Source organism: Jaculus jaculus, chromosome 10, assembly GCF_020740685.1.
Source record: "Jaculus jaculus isolate mJacJac1 chromosome 10, mJacJac1.mat.Y.cur, whole genome shotgun sequence".
In the NCBI taxonomy this organism is placed as follows: domain Eukaryota; kingdom Metazoa; phylum Chordata; class Mammalia; order Rodentia; family Dipodidae; genus Jaculus; species Jaculus jaculus.
In genome coordinates, this window is record NC_059111.1 from 61,252,312 (window position 1) to 61,274,904 (window position 22,593).

At 37.6% G+C, this 22,593-nt stretch overlaps 1 protein-coding gene across 2 annotated transcripts in view; it reads right to left on the bottom strand.

Annotated features, from left to right (window-relative positions):
• Positions 1-22,593, bottom strand: part of Krit1 (KRIT1 ankyrin repeat containing) — a 44,211-nt gene that overhangs the window by 5,587 nt on the left and 16,031 nt on the right. For both annotated transcript variants that reach the window (XM_045160996.1, XM_045160997.1), the window contains 9 exons: positions 22,134-22,249; positions 21,239-21,382; positions 16,210-16,366; positions 15,202-15,309; positions 11,960-12,116; positions 9,008-9,159; positions 3,187-3,353; positions 1,030-1,117; positions 162-368 (listed from right to left, as the gene is read on the bottom strand). In XM_045160996.1, coding sequence (XP_045016931.1) covers positions 162-368; positions 1,030-1,117; positions 3,187-3,353; positions 9,008-9,159; positions 11,960-12,116; positions 15,202-15,309; positions 16,210-16,366; positions 21,239-21,382; positions 22,134-22,249 — 1,296 coding nt within the window. The remainder of the gene's footprint in view (positions 1-161; positions 369-1,029; positions 1,118-3,186; positions 3,354-9,007; positions 9,160-11,959; positions 12,117-15,201; positions 15,310-16,209; positions 16,367-21,238; positions 21,383-22,133; positions 22,250-22,593) is intronic.

Here is a 22,593-nt window from a genome sequence, read left to right on the forward strand (position 1 = left end):
TGTTATAGCCCTTTATTGAAAGTCATTTAGTTTCTCCCCCTCATCTTTTGCAAAGAATAAAAGTGCAATGAAAAGTCTTTTATATAATGCCCCTTCTAGATTTTTCATGAAGGCTGGTCTTGTTATTTCAGATAGTAAACAACAGCTGAAATTCCCTTTACCTTTGTTTCCATGTTGAGGAGATGAAGTCCTTTTATATTCACACCTACATACACAGGGATGACTTTATGATTGCTGGGGCTTGCCTTTGTAAATATTTGTCCTGTGAAAAATGCTGCTCCATATGTAGGAATTTCCCAACAGTTCTGTAAGAACATGCGTTGCAGGTGATGCATTTCTTTACTGACACCTTCACTTGTACTAAGATTCTGAAAACAGAGTTAAATAAATAAATAAAAAGAGATGAAAAAGGAGAGTTAGAGTTTTGATAATCTATAAAGGTCAACTAAGCAATTTCTAAATTCAAGGTTGTCTTCAAAGAAGAATGAAATTATGACACCTTACTCCAAGTACTTTTTTTTTCCCCCCCAGATACAGGGTTTCACTATAGCCCAGGCTGACCTGGAATTCACTATGTAGGCTTACAGTGGCCTTTAACTCACAGCGATCCTCCTACCTCTGCCCCCCAAGGGCTGGGATTAAAGGCGTGCACCAGCAAGCCTGGCTCCAAGTATTTTTTTAAAAAATACTTAATATTAAAAATAAGATCTAACTATGTTACTTGTCAGTTCTACTAGATTTTAAATGCCTCATGGTCAAGGACAGCATATTCTTTCAAATTTTATTATTGCCCCTTACCAAATTATTCAGCATATAGAAGATATTAAATAAAAGATTTTATATTACTAAAAATAGATCTTGCTATTTTCAATTTCAGGACTTGTGAGCTGAAAGATTCACTTTTAATTTTGGTATTATGAATCTAATGTACCTATATATGTTTATATGTTTAAACCACTGATAACACTCACAAGACACTAATTAGCCAATACAGTTTTTTTTGTTGTTTGTTTCTGTTAAGCAACTTACCTTATATTCATGAAGTATTCGATTTGTCCAGTGAGGTGCCTTACTTTTCAGTTTAGTAATAGGTACAATGGATTTTAGATTTTCTTCACTGTAAGCACACACCAACATCCTTTAAATAAGTTATCTTTGCTAGCTAAATACAATAATTCTGTCACAAGTGGCTTTAAGGAAAACAATGTAACCTAGAAAATATGCTTTAAAAATAACAAAAAACTCTATAACTATTTTTTTAGAGTTTTATCATTTAATCCATATATCTCAGTACATACCTCAGATAAATTTCAAAAATGTAACCACAGCACTATTATCTATGCCTAAAGTAAATCAACAATTCCTTACTATCTTACAATAATCAGGACTATTTACAAATTTCCTCATTTTTTCTTAAAAATATTTTGTAGTTAATTTGTTTCAATCTGAATCTTAATAAAAAAGTCTCTTCAAAAAAAAAAAAAAAAAGCTGGGCATGGTGGCGCACGCCTTTAATCCCAGCACCTGGGAGGCAGAGGTAGGAGGATCGCCATGAGTTCAAGGCCACCCTGAGACTCCATAGTGAATTCCAGGTCAGCCTGGGCTACAGTGAGACCCTACCTCAAAAAACTCAAAAAAAAAAAAAAATCAAAAAGTCTTTTGCTACAATTGGTTTAAATGTCTTTTAAAATTTTAATCTACTTTGTTTCTGTAATTTATTCAATGAAGAAAGCAGGTACTCCTGTAGAGTTTCCAACACATATTTTGCTTATTGTATCCTGGTGGTGGTGTTTTTACACATTCGTCTATTCCTGAAAACTGGTAGGTAGATCTCGAGACTTGAGCAGATCAAGGTTAGACTTTTAAATCAAGTGTATTTTGTAGGTAGTGTGGACTTTCCTCAAGAGGCTCATCATGAAGAGGTTTGTCTTTTTGAAACATTTTCTACCAATGAACATCATAGATCCATTATTTCATTTGGGGGGTCACAAAATAGTGATTTTCTAATTCCAATCTTTCCTTGCTCAATTTTTTTAGCTCAAATATCTCTGTATCGATGAATTTCCCTCATCCACCATTTGGTTGTAATGAACTTTTACTTCTTGCTGGTAGGATAAACAAATCCTTCACACCATTTACTGTTATCAGTTTTCAAAAGGAAGGTAATTTTCCTTTATCAATTTAAACACCTTGTTATATTTACATTGTCCACCATAGTTATTCTTATTTTTTGATAAGCAATTTGTCCAACACATAAACAACAGAAACTCCTCAAGCAAACTCGGGTTCTTTAAACATGACCTCAGTAGTCTATTTAGAAAATCTCCATGTTCTCCAAAATAAAAATTAAAACAAAAAAAAAAAATTCAAGATTCTCACTCATTTCTTGTCACAGAGTCATTTCAGAATAACTCTTAATTATATTAGTAACAATATAATTACTATAACAGTTTAGGACAACTTTGCAATTTTTTTCCCCTCAAGTACATCTGACTAGAAATTGACAGTTAACGTTTTGAAGATACTTTAATTCCAAAACTCTAAAGTTTTTAAGAGTAAATAAAAAGTACTGATAATCTTATCATTGATAGTCTAGAGAAATGACTTTTTCAATAACCATATATACTTTTAAAAATTGAAAACCACAATAAACAAACTATAGATATGATAAAAGACTGAGCATGAAACTAGTCTTTATGGTAAAATTCTTAAATATATCTGTCTTCTTATATATTTTTATTACTTATGTGAATTTTAGTAAACTTATTTGTACATAAAGATATATGTATTAAAGAAAAAATATAAAGATTAGGTAATCAAACTATAGTCAAATATAAGAAAATTAGTTCTGGAAAGTAAAACTTTTAAGAATATTTTACTAACTAAAAAAAAGAGCATGCTTTATAGTAGGTTTTTTTCTTTCATTCTATGCTTTATATTATTTAATTTCAAACCAGTGTATAAATATTTTCTGTTTGTTTGTTTTGCAATAGGGAGTCTCTATGGTCTAGAATAGGATGGTCTAGAATTCCCGATTCTTTGGTCTCAGCCTTACTGAGATCATAGGCATGTCTCAACATATTTGGTTGTCAATGTATAATAATTTTCTTATAGCATTCTTAAACTTTATTGGTTAAAGAGAATCTTGAACACAATACAAATTTATATATCATTTTAAATACTTACTTTAAAAAACCTTGTTTGTGTTTCTTACTCTCATAATTTCCATAAACTATTTGCAACAGTAAGCTTGCCAATGTTATCAGTTTAGCATCAGGAGCTGTATAAAAACCTTTCAGTAAATTATATCTGGCTTCATCAAAAAGAATAAGAATGGCTAGTGGGTCTTCAATCTTAAAAGAAAAAGTATAATTTGGTTATTAGGCTACAATTTCCTTTTAAAAATGTACAACTTTGATTTAATATAGCAAATGCAAAACATATATATTTGTATATAGGTGAGTTGTATTTTCGAGCACAACTTGGCAAACTTAAATTTCTTTTTTTTTTTTTTAAAAAGATTTTTTATTTATTTATTTGAGAGTGACAGAGAGAGAAAGAGGCAGATAGAGAGGGAGAGAGAGAATGGGCGCGCCAGGGCTTCCAGCCACTGCAAACGAACTCCAGATGCGTGCGCCCCCTTGTGCATCTGGCTAACGTGGGTCCTGGGGAATTGAGCCTCGAACCGGGGTCCTTAGGCTTCACAGGCAAGCGCTTAACCACTACGCCATCTCTCCAGCCCCAAACTTAAATTTCTAAGGAACAGACAATAATATTCTAGGCTTTATGTGCTACATCATCTCTGTTACACCTTCTCAGCTCTTGTTATCACAGCATAAAAGCTGACCTGGTAATGCATCAATAAATGGGTATGGCAGTGTTCTAACCTAACTTTTGTTCATGCTAAAATTTAAATCCCATAAAATTTTTACATGACATGAAATATTGTCTTTTTGACTTCTAAAAACATCAAGAAAATTTTTAGTTTGCAGGCTATATGAAAGTAGGTAGGCCCCCAACCCCCCCCTTAAAAAAAAAAAAAAGCTGGGTTTGGTGACGCATGCCTTTAATCCTAGCACTGGGAGGCAGAGATATGAGGTTCTCTATGAGTTCAAGGCCACTCTGAGACTACATAGTGAATTCCAGGTCAGCCTGGACTAGAGTGAAACTCTACCTCGAAAACCAACAAAAAAGAAAAGAAAGTAGGTAGCAGTCAGGGTATCAGCCCATGCTAGTTTACTTATCCCTGATTTATCTATTAGCTTTTCATCAGTTGGTGGCATAAGCCAATCTAGATGTTTATATTTCTAGACTATTTTCTATGCTTCATAAATATACAGTGAACATGAAAGAACATAAAAAAGGGGCTTGCAGGGATGAATACCTTCTCGTGAGTTGTTGCTCAGGGAGGACCCTAATGTCCCCAAAACACTGGAGGCTATTAAGAAGGCTGTTGGTTATTTGCCTGAACTATATGGTAAGAACCTACTGCTGAAGATACCACATGTATGCACTGAGGACACTGAGTAATCAAATTGGAGCTGAGCTAGAAGCCTCTTCCCTGTTGGCTAGCTGTCAGGATGCACGATGTAGTTTTTAAAACCTTGTTTTACACTACAGGCCATTGCTGAGGCCCTTGGTTTCCCACCAGGAATAGATGGTAAGACCCTATTGCTGAAGACTCCACATACTTGGGCTGCAAGGCCACTGAGAAATCCTGCTGGAACTGAGCTGATAACCTCCTCCATGTAGACCAGCTCACAGAAAGCTGGAAGAAGACATTCTACATGTAGTTCAATGGGAGAAAGAGATACCACCAGTGAAGATACTCAACAGTGGACACTGCAAGCCTTATAATTGGCCAGCCAGGTCAAATGATCCAAAGGGTGCAATAGTGGCAAGTCTGTCATAGTGGAAACCAACTGCCCTCCAAATGGACTGGAGGCCCGCTCCATGGAGGGGGTGGGGGGACACATCCCTGATACTAGAAACTTAAAACAGGGGGAGTCATGAGCCCTAGGGGTGTAACATCTGCTGATGTCTGGAAAAATGTATATACAATGCTTATCAAACTGCCCAGTAAGCACTTCTCTTAATATTTATACCCTTATATTAATGCCACTCTCACTTTGGATAGAGAATCTTCTCTTTTCAGATGGCAGTGACCTTGGGATGACTCAGAACGTATCATAGTGCTGGAAAGAAGTGACTGGAGTACTGAGTAACATCTCAATCACACCTTCCAAGGCTCAGGGTCTAATGCGGAAGAGGTGGTGGAAAGAACGTAAGAGCCAAAGGAAGGGTAGGACCCCTTACAACATGCTCCTCCCAGACACAAAATGGCCGGGATATCCATGACCTCACAGTGCCTAACACTACCTACACAAGACCATCATAAGAGGAGGAAAAGATCATGACATCAAAATAAAAGAGAGACTGATTGAGATGGGAAGAGGATATGATGGAGAATGGAATTTCAATGGGGAAAGTGGGGGTGGGAAGGTATTACCATGGGATATTTTTTATAAACATGGAAAATGTTAATAAAAAAAAACTTGTTTTGGGGTAGAGAGATGGCTTAGCGGTTAAGGTGCTTGTCTGTGAAACTTAGGACCCATGTTTGACACTCCAGATCATACATAAAAGCCAGATGCATAAAGATGAGGCAAGTGCAAGGTCGCACATATGCTCACTAGGTGGCTCAAATGTCTGGATTGTGATACTTTCTCACTCTCTGAAAAAAAAAGGTGGGGGGACTAGAGAGATGTCTTAGCAGTTCACGTATATGCCTGTGAAGCCTAAGAACCCAGGTTTGATTCTCCAGGTCCCACGTAAGCCAGATGCACATGGTGGTGCATGCATCTGGAGTTTGTTTGCAGTGGCTAGAGGCCCTGACATGCCCATCTTCACTCTTTCTAAAAATAAATAAAAACAAAATCTTTAAAAATAATAAAGATCCCCTTGTTCTAAAGCAATTTTTAAAACTTTATTTGAGTAGAAAGATTTTTTTTCTTGGTTTTTCAAGGCAGGGTCTCACTCTAGCTCAGGCTGACCTGGAATTCACTCTGTAGTGTTAGGCTAGCCTTGAATGCTCAGTGATTCTCTTACCTCTGCCTCCTGGGTGCTGGGATTAAAGGCATGCACCACTACACCAGGAAAGGACAGTACAGTATTTTAAAAATTTTAACCAAATCAGATTATTGAAGACTGAATGAAGACCTGAGTTTGATCCCTAGCACACACATAAAGAGTCAGGCATGACCATGTCTGCTTGTAACCCCAATGCAGAGACAAGAGAATTCCTGGGGCTTACTGGTCAGCCAGTCTGACAGAAAGGCAGCAGCTCCAGGTTCACTTAGAAACTTGGTCTTATGGAAATAAGGTGAAAACTGATGGAGGACACCTGATGTTCTTCTCTGCACCCACAAACATTGGTTGTGTACATCTGCATGTACACATACATAACACACGCATGTGTGCACATACACACACACACACTGAAAAAAGAAAATAACTTTTAAAATAGATTGAGAATGAAGTCAACTAATAAATCCAATTATCGTATTTTTCAGAATTACAAACAGGATAAAAATATCTAATTTTCTGACTGAAGAATTTAGTAAGTCTTATTTCCTAGAATCTACAAAGAACTCAAAAATTTAAACAGTAAGAAGTCAAACACCCCACTCACAAAATGGGGCAAAGAGATGAACAGGCAGTTCACAGAGAAGAAATACAAATGGCAAACACACACTTAAGAAAATCTTCATCATCCCTAATCATCAGGAATGCAAATTAAAACAACTATGAGATTCCACCTTACCCCAATAAGGATAGCAAACATTAAAAAAATCAAATGAAAATAAATGCTGGTGAGGATGTGGAGAAGTAGGAACACTCATCCACTGTTGGTGGGAATGCAGGATGGTACAACCACTTTGGAAAGCAATATGAAGGCTCCTGAAAAAGCTGACTATAGGGATACCAACAGACCCAGTTATTCCCTTACTGGGCATCTACCCTAAAACCTTCAAACCACAGGCCAGAGAGATTTGCTCAACCATGTTTGTAGCGGCTCAATTTGTAATAGCCAAGAGCTGGAATCAACCCAGATGTCCATCACTAAAAGAATGGATAACTAAGATGTGGTATATCTACACAATGGATTTCTATTCAGCAGTAAGAAAAAAATGACACAATGAAATTTGAGGAAAAATGGTTGAACCTGGAACAGATCATTCTCAGTGAACTTACCCAATCACAGAAAAAAAAAAGTGCCACATAGTCTCACTCATCTACAACACCTAACCTGAATCTACCCAAGATACCTTACATACCCAGCAAGCATCTCATAGACTAGACACTAAGATGGGTGGGGAGGGAGGGGAGGGCAGCAGAGGGATGGGAAACACAAATCTAGACCCAAACGGCAATGGTACCATAAAATTCTACTTCCTAAAAGGCAGACTAAATGGCTCAACTTTCACCAGGCCCTTAGAGGGAACACGTGAACCACAAGACACTGGAAAGGGTATGATAAAGACTAACCTTAATCTTCTACAGCTTCCTGCCCTCCCCCCCCTCTCTTCTCTAGCTCTTGTATATTAGTTATCTTTTTCCTCCTTTCCTTAGTGGGCACTGACCTGTAACTCCCAGTACCAGCATGTGGCTATCATCCACATTGAGCTTTTGATCAGAGAGACCTACAAGGTTTCCTAAAAGAAAGACAGATTTCTGTCAGAGTACTTGATGACCCACCAAAGGTTAGTGGTAAGACCCTACTGTTGAAGACACTTTATGTGGTTGACACATAAAATGGAATGGCATGGCTGGAAGTTGGAAGAGAGTCAGTCCCCAAACAGTCAGCATGTCTAGTGCCAGAAGGTACTACATGGGCGACTTGGGGAAATGACTCATGGTCTTACCTACTTAGCAGCAAATAACCTGTCATGATGCCCACACAAGTGCAATAGTGGCACACAGCCATGGTGGGGAACCAACTGTTCTTGATTTGGCTAACTGATCCCCTCAGTGGTAGCTGGAGCTGGGAAACAAGTCAGAACCATATCCAAACATGAGCCCACTCTCCATTATCAAGCTACCATCAATCATGGGCTACAAGAGGGCCTATACCTATTAAATTCTCTATAAAAAAAGTAAGGATTATCTCATTTGTCCTGGTGCTAACTTATTCTCCATTGGAAAATCTGCTTTTCTTTTTCAGATAGATGTAGATCCTAAAGAGAGAGCCACCCCATCATACCTTAAAAGGGCCCTGGCTGAAACTAAGAAAAATTGGTGAAACAAGCAAGGGTGCTCTTTTCCTGGTGAACCGGATACCAGCACAAGGGGGAAGGAGATCAACACAGAGAAAAATCAACTCCTACCAAATCAGAGAGCCAGAGCCTCAGAGGCCCCCAATACCCCATCACCAAAGCAGACCAAAAATGAACCCAACATGGCTCAGGGAAATTTTGGGGCAGAGGGGCCAGAAAGAATGTCAGAGCCACATGTTGGGTCATGATATGCAGAGACATTTATTGTACCACTAACTGTGGGCTAACTCCACAATGCACGACCCATATACCTCAACAAAGAGGGGCCAAGGGAAGGGGGTAGGTAATGGATGAGCCTAATAACGGCACCAAACTGACTGTATTTGCTGAATACAAAACTAATTAATAAAGAAATTTAAAAAAATGAAATAAAACTTTCACTTTATTACCATTAAAAACAAAACAAACAAACAAAACAAGTAAACTCCCCTAGTAGAGGAACAACATAATTTCTACCCCTACTACCCACAAAGGGGCCCCAATAGATTATATGCATTTAAATAACTATATATAAACTGATCAGTTTTGACAGGGATATAAGGATTGAACAAAAAAACAGAAGTAAACATTACTAGTAGAGGGGCAACACAATTTCTGCCCCTACTAGCCACAAGGGGGCCCCAATAGATTATATGCATTTAAATAACTATATATAAGATTTTCTGACACACCTTTTTTTCAACTTCTAAAGGAAGTCTCACATCTCTTCTTAGAAAAAGCTGTGGTGTTTCTCTTTGGGGATCCAAATTAGTCAACTCAGCAAGAATTTCTGGCCAGTCACGAACATGTTGCAAAGGTTTATGATAAGGCTTGAGCTGAAGGCCTGAAAAACAGCTTTCCTTTTATAAATGATACTGTAAAACAAATAAATTATATCAATGCGTAGAAATGTAACAGTAACTAATCTGTGCTTAAGTACTGAATAGATAGAATTTAGCGTCTAAATTTAAATCAATGTTTAATGATGATTGCTGCCCAATTTGCAGACTAATGCTTGTTTTTAAGACTATAACCACTGGCTGGAAAGATGGTTTAGTGGTTAAAGTGCTTGCCTGTGAAAGCCTAAGGACCAGGTTTGAGTCTTAGCACACACGTAAGCCAGATGCACAAGGTGGCACAAGATCATCTGGAGTTCATTTGCAGTGGCTGGACCTCCTGGGGTACCCATTCTCATCCTCTCCGCCTCTTTCTTCCTCTCTCTCAAATAAATAAATTAATTAATAAATAGTTTAAAAAAAACTGTTTGAATAAAGACTATAACCAGGAGCTAGGTGTGGTGGTATACACCTTTAATCCCAACATTCAGGAGGCAGAGGTAGGAAGATTACTGTGATATTTTTGTTTGTTTGTTTGTTTTTTAATTTTTCAGGGTATTGTCTTGCTCCAGGCTGGTTCACTATGTAGTCTCAGGGTGGCCTTGGACTCACAGTGATCCTCCTACCTCAGCCTCCCAAGTGCTGGGATCAAAGGCGTGTGCCACCAAGCTTGCTAAAAGATTATTGTGAATTGGAGGCCAGCCTGGGACAGAGTGAGTTCTAGGTCAGTCTGGGCTAGAGACTGACCCTACCTCGAAAAAAAATAATAATAAAGAAAAAAAGATTATGGATTCTAATGAGAAGCACCCACTAGTCTTTGGCCAAAAGTGAGGCTATATCTAAGAAATTCTCTCTAAATTAAATATGCACATTCCCTTTAACCTATCCTGATCTCACATTCCAGTGGAGAATCTTTCTTTTTCAGAAAACAGCAAGAACCAAGGACAACCAAAATCTATCAACAAGACAGGAATAGACAGCTGACTCGTTGTCGAATCACCCCTAGCACAGCAGCTAGAGTCAGGTGAGACCACAGAGGAATTGGTGAGATGAGCAAGAGTGCTGCTTCCATGGTGAGCCTGGCAACCTGGAGACAGACACTAACAATACTCAACATGCACCAAAGCAGAAATCCAGAAGCTTCTGAGAGCTCAACAGTAAAGTAGACTTAAGCACACCCAATAAGGCTCAGGGAATTTTGCAGAAGAGGGAGCAAAAAGAATGTAAGAGCCATGGGGTGGGAGGGAATATCCAGAGGTATTACCCCCCACATCCCCACCATGACTGACTACTGTTCTCAAAACTCATAACCCGCAACTCCATGGTGAATACCAGCAATCCCACTAAGGAGGGCCCTCAGTGGAGTGGGGGCAAGGAGGAGGGAAATGATGATACTAACACATGATGTATCCACACAAAGTTTTTAAATAATAATAATAATAATAATAATAATAATTATAATACATCTTGGAGCCTGGCTATGGTAGAGCAGCCTATAATTCTAACATTTGGGAGCGGGGAGTGGAGGCAAAAGGAACATAAATTCAAGGTTATTCTTGGCTAAATACAATGTCTGAAACCAGCTGGGGTTCCATTAGGTCCTGTCACTAAACAAAAACAAAACAATAAAGAATACTTTGTGGGACTGGGATGTAAATCAGTAGTAGAGCACTTGCTTAGCATTTGTGAAACCTTGGTTTGATGTCCAGTATTGGACAGGGAGGGGGACAAAGGGGGAAGAGACTGAGGATAATTCTTAAATAAAATTAACAAATGTATCTGAAATTGTTAATTCCATTAGACCTTATTTAAATATAAAATAGTATAAAATTCAATGCTAAAGATAAACTATCAGACAACTAACCATACCAATAAATTAAGTCCTTCAAAAAGGTTAAAGAATTGGACGATCTGAAGAGAAACCAGGGTATTCAAGTCTTTACAATAAGTCTGGAAGAACTAATCTAAAATAATATTACGTTGAAATTTTTAAAAAGGGGGGGTGAGGATTAATAGATAACATTAAAGAAAAGAACATTTCAATTACTTTGAGATGAACACTAAAAATACAGACAATTAGTAAGAATGCTGTATTTAATGGCATTCAAGTCAAATGGATTGGCAAAAGAAAACTTTAATTTACAAAATGCTTGGAATGAAGAAAGAATGAGGGTCTACAGGTTTACCTATTTCAGTAATTTGAATACTAATGATATATATAAAATATTATCTAAAATTTAAGATGCAGGCTGGGGAAGTGACTAAGTGGTTAAGGTGTTTGCCTGCAAAGCCAAAGGACCTGATTTGATTCCCCAGGACCCATGTAAGCCAGATGCTCAAGGTGGCACATGTGTCTGGAGTTCTTTTGCAGTGGCTGAAGGCCCTGGCACACCCAATTCTCTCTCTCCCCATGTGTCTTTCTCTCTCAAATAAATAAATAATAAAATATATATAAAAAAAATTTAAGACGCAACAAGAAATATCACACTAAATTTACCAACCCACTCCTAAAAATAAATGAAATTGGGCTGGAGAGATGGCTTAGCGGTTAAACGCTTGCCTGTGAAGCCTAAGGACCCCGGTTTTAGGCCCGGTTCTCCAGGTCCCACATTAGCCAGATGCACAAGGGGGCGCACGCATCTGGAGTTCGTTTGCAGTGGCTGGAAGCCCTGGCGCGCCCATTCTCTCTCTCCCTCTAACTGTCTTTCTCTCTGTGTCTGTCACTCTCAAATAAATAAATAAATAAAATTAAAAAAAAAACTTAAAAAAAAATAAATGAAATTTAAACAGCAACAAAAACTTTCTTACTAAGATTTTCTGAACAGATCCAAATAGTGAAATATTGCTGAGTTTCTTGAGAGAGACGCATTCCTTCCATTATTTGCTGCACTGTGGTATTATTTCCATGCTTCAGTTCAACAGAACGATATGATCCATCCATTCTATAAATTCGAACTTTTTCATACTAGGACAAAAATGACAAATCATGTAACAGGTCTAAAAATTATATATCACAACCCAACAAGATACTTATGCTCAAGTTCATCTCCTTTACTGTATAGATTTCTTTTTTATTTTTTGTTTTTTTTGTTTTTCGAGGTAGGGTCTCACTCTGGTCCAGGCTGACCTGGAATTAACTCTGTCATCTCAGGGTGGCCTTGAACTCATGGCAATCCTCCTACCTCTGCCTCCCAAGTGCTGGGATTAAAGGCGTGCACCACCACGCCCAGCTTACTGTATAGATTTCTAATATGAGAACTATCAGAAAATTGCTTAAAATGAAAACATATTGATGATTTCTTAAAAAAATACTTTTCTTCTATTATTTTCATTTTCTAAGTTATGTTCTCATAAAAGTTCCACAGTCAAAAAACTTTGGGAAGTAAAGAAAATGGTTTTAAAAGAATATTGAATGTCAAATTCTTCTAGGAGGATCTTTCATTTTTTCATACAGTTCCCCTATCCCCCAAGGTAAGATCTTATGCTAGCCCAGGCTTACCAAGAACTCAGTCTGTAGCCCAGACTAGCCTTGAACTCACAATGATCCTCCTAACTCTGTTCACAAGTGCGGGATTAAAGGCATGCACCACCACACCCTGCTTCATACACAATTTAAATGCCACAGGGATTATGAACTTGGTAATTAAATCTGAGAACCTCATGAACCTAGTAGGCCACAGATCATACTGAAAAAATGTGTACTATTATTAATTTATACTAATATAAGTCTACAGTGAAAGACTTAGAAAGTAAAAGTTGAGAAACAATGAACTTTGACCTAATTTCTTTCTGCCCTTCCAGAAAAAAAAAATCCTAGACAACAGTGGCATTCTCAAATGATTTTTCTTTTCCTCTTTTTTGTATTTGTTTATTTGCAAGCAGAGAGAAATACAGAGGAGAGAGACAGAGAGAATGTGCACGTCAGGGCCTCTAGCCACTACAAACGAACTCCAAAAGCATGCACCACTTTGTGCATCTGGCTTACATGGGGCCTGGAGAATCAAACCTGGGTCCTTAGGCTTTGCAGTCAAGCCCTTTAACCGTTAAGCCATCTCTCCAGTCCTGATTTTTTCTTTTTATTTATTTATTTGAGAGTAACAGACAGAGAAAGAAAGAGGCAGAGAGAGAGAGAAAATATGGGTACACTAGGGCCTCCAGCCACTGCAAATGAACTCCAGATGCAGATGCATGCTTCCCCTTGTGTATCTGTCTGTCTAACGTGGGTCCTGGGGAAATGAGCCTTGAACTGGGGTCCTTAGGCTTCACAGGCAAGCACTTAACCACTAAGCCACCTCTCAAGCCCTGATTTTTCTTTTGTTAAGGAAAACAGTTGGTGCTCCCAAATAAATTTATTTAAGAAAGAGGCAGAGAGGGGGTGGGGAGGGAGGGAGGAATGGAGGACAGAGGGGGAAGGGGAGAGAAGGGCTCACCAGGGCCTCTAGCCACTGCCAAAGAACTCCAGACACATGTATCACCTTGTGCAACTGGCTTTATATGGGTACTGGGAATTGAACCCAGGTCCTTAGGTTTTGCAGGCAAGTACCTTAATAGCTGAGCCCATCTCTTCAGCAATAATTTTTTATTTCATTTTATTTTTGGTTTTTTAAGGTAGGGTCTTGTTCTAGCACAGGTTGACTTGGAATTCACTATGTAGACTCAGGCTGGCCTCAAAGCCAAAATGATCCTCCTACCTCTGCTTCCAGCATGCTAGGATTAATGCTGTGTGCCACCATACCCAGCTCTAGCCATAATTTTTTAATTAATAAAAGTTATAGTGGGCTGGAGAGTTGGCTTAGTGGTTAAGGCTTGTGCCTGCATAGCCTAAGGACTCATATTTGACTCTCCAGGTCACATGTACGCCAGACATAGAAAGGTGATGCAAGCGTGCAAGTTCATATATATGCACTAAGTGGTGCACACATCTGGAGTTCAATTACCGTGGCTGGAGGCCCTGGCAAATCAATTTTCACTCTCTCATTCTTGCTCTCTTGCATTAAAAAAAAAATAAGAATAGTCTGCTGGGCTTGTCTCAAAAAAGTTATAACATCACTGTAACTTTTAGGTTTAACTCAGGTTCTTACAATTAATTGCTTTCTATCTTATGTCACTGCTAATTTTAACTTAATTTATTTTAATGCAACATTCTTTTAACAGCTGTTAAAATATTGTTCAAGGGGCCAAAGTAGAGGGATGTACTTCAAGGAACAGAATTAAAATGATCCATAATCAACACATCAAGTGCAATCATACAACACTTAATATTTAGGTCAATCCATATAGATGATGATGTATACCATGTAAATGAGGTATGCAGTAGGGCGATACAAACCATATTACTAAAAATATACTCCATGATGTTTGCATAATAACAAAACCATTTAATGTGATGGTTTTCAGAGCATATCCCCAATGTTAATGTGTTATATAAGATTTTATTATAGGGCTGGAGAGATGGCCTAGCGGTTAAGCGCTTGCCTGTGAAGCCTAAGGACCCCGGTTCGAGGCTCGGTTCCCCAGGTCCCACGTTAGCCAGATGCACAAGGGGGCGCACGCGTCTGGAGTTCGTTTGCAGTGGCTAGAAGCCCTGGCGTGCCCATTCTCTCTCTCTCTCTCTCTACCTCTCTCCCTCTCTCTCTCTGTGTCACTCTCAATAAATAAAAATGAACAACAACAAAAAAAAAATTAAAAAAAAAAAAAAAAAGATTTTATTATATTAAGATTATACTGGAAACTGATTTATTTAGATAAAGGGGATTGAACCAAGGGCCTTTCACATAGTAAACATGTATTCTACCACTAAGCAATTTGTATAGCCTTGAAATTACATTAATTTTGAATACCTTGAATGTTTTATTTTCTCAAGTTTCACTTTGTTATGAAAGGATAAATGACCAAATGTTTGGGATGACCAATTCAATACATATAAACTCTAGTAATCAGGTTTTATAGTAGTAATGGAGCTACCCACCCATGAATCCTTCCCATAGATTCCTAATTTAGCTATCAGCTTAAATATAGTACTTGGCTGTGTTTATGAAGGTAATTCTTACTGGTTTAGTAAAGGCTTCTTTCAATAATTTTGCTGCTTCTTCCCAGTTGTTTTGTTTGTTTTCTTCACAAATATTTAATGGGGATCTTCCTTGTTGGTCTGTTATGTGCTAGATATGGGGAAGGAAAAGTGACATTATAAATATATGGTGTTCTAAAGGAAAATGTCCTTCAATCAGTTTCATAAAAAATTCTCTTGTCAAAGAGTTAAGTAAATATTAACCATATTTAGTATTTACTGTACTTAAAGAAGAAATACCAAAGATAAAAGATTCAAAATATTGGGCGTGGTGGTGTACACGTTTAATCCCAGCCCTCGGGAGGCAGAGGTAGGAGGATCACCATGAGACGACATAGTGAATTTCAGGTCAGCCTGGGCTAGAGTGAGACCCTACCTTGAAAAACAAAAACAAACAAACAAAAAGATTCAAAACACTAAAAAACTGATAACAAGGATTTTGTACTGGTTTATTTTCCCTTTTATTAAATACTTGTTATTACAAATTCTAGAAAATGGATAAATACTTTCCCTTTTTAAAGACATTATAAAGTAGCTGGCTATGGTGGCTCATACCTTTAACTCCAGCACTGGTGAGGCTGAGGCAGGCGGATCATATTGAGTTCAAGTCCAGGCTGGACTAGAGAGTGAATTCCAGGCCAGTGTGGGTTAGCATGAGATCCAGTTTCAACATAAAACAACAGTAAAGACATTATAGAGATCATACAATGTAAAACAACTTTTATGTATTTCTAGAGGTAGATAGAAGTAATGATTACACAATAACATGAATGTACTTAATGCCATAAAATGTGTACCTAAAAGTGGCTAAAATTTATATTAAAAGTATCCTTTATCATGGTTGAAAGCATACCTCATCTCTAAATATTTCTCATTTATTAAAGTGAAATTTATTTTTATTGAACAACTGTACTTTCAAGTGTATAATTAAATACTTTTATGTCATACTTATCAGTCACTGTTGAACATATAGAAGCAGTAAGTGACTTACTCTGTCAATCTCTGGATGGTTGAGGAGAATCTCTACTATGTCAGCATGGCCTCCACCAGCAGCAAAATGAAGAGGAGAGCTAAGCTGTCCATTTAAAAGGTTTGGATTGCACTTTCCTTTCTCTAATAATATTCGAGTGGCCTCAACTTTGCCATACCTAGGAAAAAAAAACCAACTTTATTACCTAGAAAAGAAAAATCATTTCAAATGTCTAAAAGTCCAAATTTTAGGGCTGGAGAGATGGCTCAGCAGTTAAGGCACTTGCCTGCGAAGCCTAAGAACACAGGTTCAATTCCTCAGTACCCATGTACAAAGACATCAAGATGGCTCATGTGTCTGGAATTTGTTTGCAGTGGCTAGAGGCCCTGGTGCATCCATTCTCTCTCTCAAATAAATAACTAAATACAATAATTTTTTTAAAAAATGTATTAGCATTTTCCATGGTAAATATAATAATTTTTAAAAATCCAAGTCTTAGATGATGTCACAAATACATTTACGATCATGTGACTCGGGCTCAATTCCCAGTCATTATCTGCCTCCCTCCTGTTCCAATAAAACATTCAGAATTACAAATTAAGGTATTAAAAAAAAAACACAGTGGATAATGCTGTTACATTTAAGTAAAACTTTAGGGTAACTACCAGCAAGTTAAGGCACTTCAGATGTTTAAAATCAATACAATTAATTCTAACAAAAGACTGGAGAAAGCCAGGCATGATGGTATATACCTTTAATCCCAGCCCTCGGGAGGAAGAAGTAGGAAGATTGGTATGAGTTCGAGGCCACCTGAGACTACATAGTGAATTCCAGGTTAGCCTGGTCTAGAGTGAAACCCTACCTCAGAAAAAAAATATTGGAGAAGAGAGGAGATCACAGCATTAGTCTATTTTTAATTTTTTGTTGTTTATTTTTACTTATTTATTTGAGAAAAGCAGAGAAAGAAAGGCAGATGGAGACAGAGAATGGGCACACCAGGGCCTCCAGCCGCTGAAAACAAACTCCAGACATGTGTCCCCCCCCTTGTGCATCTGGCTAATGTGGGTCCTGGGGAATCAAGCCTCAAACCTGGGACCTTAGGCAAGCGCTTATCTGCTAAGCCATCTCTCCAGCCCTGTCTATTTTTTTAAAAAACTATTTATTTATTTATTTGAAAGAATGAGAGAGGAGAAGAGGCAGACATCAATAGAGGGGGAGGGGGAGAAAGAGAATGGGAACGCAAGGGCCTCCAGCCACTGTAGATGAACTCCAGATGCATGTGCCACCTTGTGCATCTGGCTTACATGGTTCCTAGGGAATCGAACTGAGCTCCTTTGGTTTTGCAAGCAAACACCTTAACTGCTAAGCCATCTCTCTAGTCCCGTATCAGTCTATCTTGAAAAATGTTCTTTTAAACATTTCAGCTTTTATTTCTAATGTGATAAGTGATAATATTATATTGATTCCAAGAAAATAAGCTCTTTGGGATTCTGTAACTTCTAAAAAGAAAAGGAGTACTGAAAGTTTGAGAATTATTGATCTACTCAAAGAAATTTTTTTTGTTTGTTTGTTTTGTTTTGTTTTGTTTTGTTCAAGGTAGGGTGTCACTCTAGCCCAGGCTGACCTGGAACTCACTCTGTATCTCAAGGCTGGCCTTGTACTAACAGCAGGCCTTCCCAACTCAGCCTCCTGAGTGCCAGGATTAAAGGTGTGCACCACTAAGCCTGGCTAAATATTTTATGTTTTAATTTGTAAGCAGACAGGGAGAGAAGGGGATGGAGAGAGGAAAAGACAATGAATGAATGAGACTAAATGGGTGCACCAGGGTGTCTTGCCACTGCAAACGAACACCAGAAACATGTACTACTTTGCACAACTGGCTTTACATGGGTACAAAATTGAACTTGGGCCAGTAGGCTTTGCATGCAAGTGCCTTTAACCACTGGACTGTATCTCCAGCCCTATTTTAAATTTAAAAATTTAGAAGATGAGATTAAGAAAGATAAAACACTGGGCTAGAAACATGGTTTAATGGTTATGGCACTTGCCTCTGAAGCTGAAGGACCCAGCTTTGATGCCCCAGTACCCATATAAGCTGGATGCACAAGGTGGCACATGCTCCTGGAAGTTTGTTTGCAGTGGCTAGAGGCCCTGGTGTGCCTATTCTCTATCTGCCTCTTCTTCTCTCTCTCTCAAATAAATAAAATAAATAATTTAAGAAGGACAAACATACTGTCTAAGCTTTACAAAGATAAAACCAGGCATAATTGTGCATGCCTATAAGGCCAGCATTTGGGAGGAACAGGCAGAAATATTGCAAGTTCAAAAGGCTACCTGGGATTAAGAAAAAGGACCAAACTGTAGTTTTAAATAGTCGTGTCCTCTCCCCGGTTTTTGTGCCAACTAGTGAATAAGAGTACATTTCCAAAGTAATTTACTTTTTTTCCACTAAATACTTATATATTTTCTTTTCTTTTGAGAGAGGATCACACTATGCAGCTCTTCTGGCCTAAACTTGCTATGTAGATCAGGCTGGCTTCAAATTTGCAGTGATTCTCCTGCCTCTGCTTCCCAAGTGCTAGATGTACACCACCACACACCACCCAAATCATTTTTTATTCAACTTCTCATCAATCAAAGGATATATCCACACTACTCCTGGGGTATTGAATTTGATCACTATTTTTAGATGACAGGAAATTAGTCTTATCACAGGAAAAAAAAAGTTTCCTTTTTTAGTATTCTTACTAATAAATTTTATGAACGATTATTAAAATTTACACTTACACATCAAAATCTTTAACAATTATGTTCCTTCTTTTTTATTCATTTTCTTTCCCTCCCTTATCCCCTTCTTTTTCATTTTATTTGTGTGTGTTGGGCTTGAACCAGATCCTTTCATATGTTAAACATGTCTTACCACTGAGCTATCCTAATACCCCAATTATATTTATTTATAAAAACCAACATCTATTGAGTGATTACTATATCATATCAAGCAAAGTACCATTTTAAACTCCGTTTTGTAAATATGGAAACAGACCTGTACAAATGTTAAATAACTTACCAAGGGTCAAACTTTTAGGGACTAACCACTGGTATTGAAACCTAGGTAACATTCTAAAGCACATTAAATGACATTCATACTTTTGTTTTTATGTAACCAGAAGTAGAAATTATTATCTTTATTTTATTAGTAGAAAATAACATTCTGATGTTAAAAAAAGATAATATAGCCAAGTAAAAATTTGGAAATTTCTAAACAGAAATTGACTGCTTTTGTGCTTGGTCATCTACATAATTCCATACTGTACTTTTTTGGGGGAAGGAGAGTTGAAGTATATCCTATGTTTTCTTAGTTCTAAGTATTGTTTCTACCACTATTATCTATTGGTTATCTGTAGAAAAACTATCAGATCAACTAAAGATGACTTAGGATAACTTTTTTTTTTTTTTTTTTTTGAGGTAGGGTCTCACTCTGCCTCAGGTTGACCTGGAATTAATTATGTAGTCTCAGGGTGGCCTTGAACTCACGGCAATCCTCCTACCTCTGCCTCCCAAGTTAGGGTAACTTTTAAAAGCAACTATTTAACTACTTTACTACAAATAGTAAAACTAGAGAAATAGAAAGATTCTGAGTTGGAAATAATTCTAGAAATGGCCTAATTGTTTTATTATATAGTTTTTGCAGTACTGGAGACAACAGTTTTGCACATGCTATTTACATACAAGCATGTCAATTGAAATGCAGAAAGGTAAGGTTCTTTGCTCAATGTTGCATAGCTAAGATGCTGTGGCTATTTAAAAGATAGAAAATGATGTAATATACTACAGTTGAAAAAAACCTAAGGAAGTGGACTTCAAATAATTCAAAGGCAGTTTTCTCACAGAAAAATGATATGTCTTCTGACATAAGCATAGCACTGCTATTCTTCTGCGATGACACTGTCTAGCTAAGAGGCATTTATTTTTTATTTTTTATTTTTTATGAGACAGAGATAGAGAGAGAAAACTGGCATGTCAGGGTCTCTAACCACAGCAATTGAACTCCATATGTGTACACCACCTTGTGCATATGGCTTACGTGGGTTTTGGGGAGTTGAATCTGGGTCCTTAGGCTTTGCAGGCAAGCACCTTAACCACTAATCCATCTCTCCAGCCCAAGAGGCATTGTTTTTAATAATTTTTTTGCCAGGCATGGTGGCACACACTTTTAATACCAGCATTCGAGAGGCAAAGGTAAGAGGATCACTGTGAGGTCAAGGCCAGTTTGGGACTACAGAGTGAGTTCCAGGTCAGCCTGGGCTAGAATGAGACCATTCCTGGGAAAAAAAAATTTTTTTTTTTAAACTTTTTGTTGACATTTTCGACACATGAAGACAATATACCATGATCATAATCTCCTCTCACCCCCTTCCCTTTTTCCCACTTCATATCCCCCTCCAAAGAAGCCCTTCTTCTTTCTAATTGAAGAAGGCTTTATTATTATGTGAGAAAAGAAAAGAGTGCAAGAGTCAATCCAACAATTGTGGAGTTAACCTTCTTTCTTTCCAATCTCATAAATAGAGGCAGTGATTATAAAGAAGGGGGTGGTGGCTTGTTATATCCCCGAAGAATTAAGAGGATATATATATATATATATATATCCACACACACACACACATATATATACATATATATATATCTATATATATATATATTTTTTTTTTTTAAGAAACATCATGCAATATCAAACCCTACAGTTGACAAATTTCAACTTAAGAATAAACTAGTACAATACAAAACAGAAGCTGCAAAGGTGAACATGGAACCTTGTGATCAACAATGACATTTACAAGTTATTAACTATCCTGAGAGACTGGGCAAAGACTAAGAAGGCTAACAGTACTTTCCTCATACAGCAGACAACATAGTAACAAAAAGAGAAAGCTCAGAACACAAACTGTATAAAAACTGTCTGAAATGAGAACAATCTTCTGATTAAGAAACATTAATATTTACAACTACGAATTTGATTTTTTCTAATGAAAAGAATAAATTATCTATTTACCAGCATGCATAATGAATGGGCGCCCAGTGGTCACTATCTAGTTGGTTGACTGAAAATTTCTCATTGAGAAGACGACTTAATAATTCTGAATCTCCTTCGCAGGCACTTCGGTGGAGAGGAAAGTCATCTACCCACTGTCGTTCTCTAATTATTAAAGAGAATTAAAATATATAAACATTGTGAAAAGTTATTTATTTTTGTTTTTTCAAAGTAGGGTCTCACTCTAGCTCAGGTTGACATGGAATTCACTATGTAGTCTCAGAGTGGCCTTGAACTCATGGAGATCCTCCTACCTCTGCCTCCCGAGTGCTGGGATAAAAGGCATGAGCCACCATGCCTGGAAAAAATTTACATTATTTAAAAACAAACATGATACATCTATTAAAACAGTCACTGAGCAGCTGTGTATGCTAGAGATCAGACTGCTAGCTTATTGCATGTGTAACTTTATTTGTATTTATTTATTCTTAGAGACAGAGAAAGGGAGAGGGAGAGAGAGAAAGAATGGGTGCACCAGGGTGTCTAGCGACTGAAAATGAACTCCAGACGCATGTGCCACCTTGTGCATCTGGCTTACGTGGGACCTGGAGAATCGAACCCGGGTCTTTAGACTTTGCAGGTATATGCCTTAACCACTAAGCCATTTTTCCAGCCTGCATATGTAATTGTAAACAACTTTGTTTTTTTGGTGCTCAGTTTTCTCCTATTTATTCCATTGGGGATCTCATTCCATGGGGTGGTGTCAATATCTTCAGGGTGGGTCTTTCTGCCTCAGGCAAACCTGACTGGGAATGTTCTCCCCTTAGAGACACACTCAGAGTATTAAACAACTTTTTAACATTAAGTTAAAAATACATTTTAAGAAAAGCAAAATGGAATAAAACTGAAATAGTACTTGTCTTCCATGACACTGCTCATGCTTCTCTGCCATTTTTCCTGTTTGGGGATTTGGATTTTTGAGTAGTCAGGAGCTCCTAGACCAAAGTACGGATTTATTACCACTTTATCTACCTAGAAAAAGGAAACAAAATGAAAAAAAAAAACCAAAAACAAAAACTAAGAGCTCTAAATGTTTGACTTTTATATCTATAAATATAGCATGGATATTATTTCAATTTTTTTAACGAGATAAACAATTGGCATGGCAGGGCCTCAGTCACTGCAGTCCAACTCCAGATACTTTCACTACCTAGTATACAAGTACAACCTTGTGCTTGCCTCACCTTTGTGCATCTGGCTCACGTGGGATCTGGACAGAGATCGAACATGGGTCCTTAGGCTTCACAAGCAAGCACCTTAACTGCTAAACCATCTCTCCAGCCCTATTTTAATTTTATAATTACCAATAGATGCAT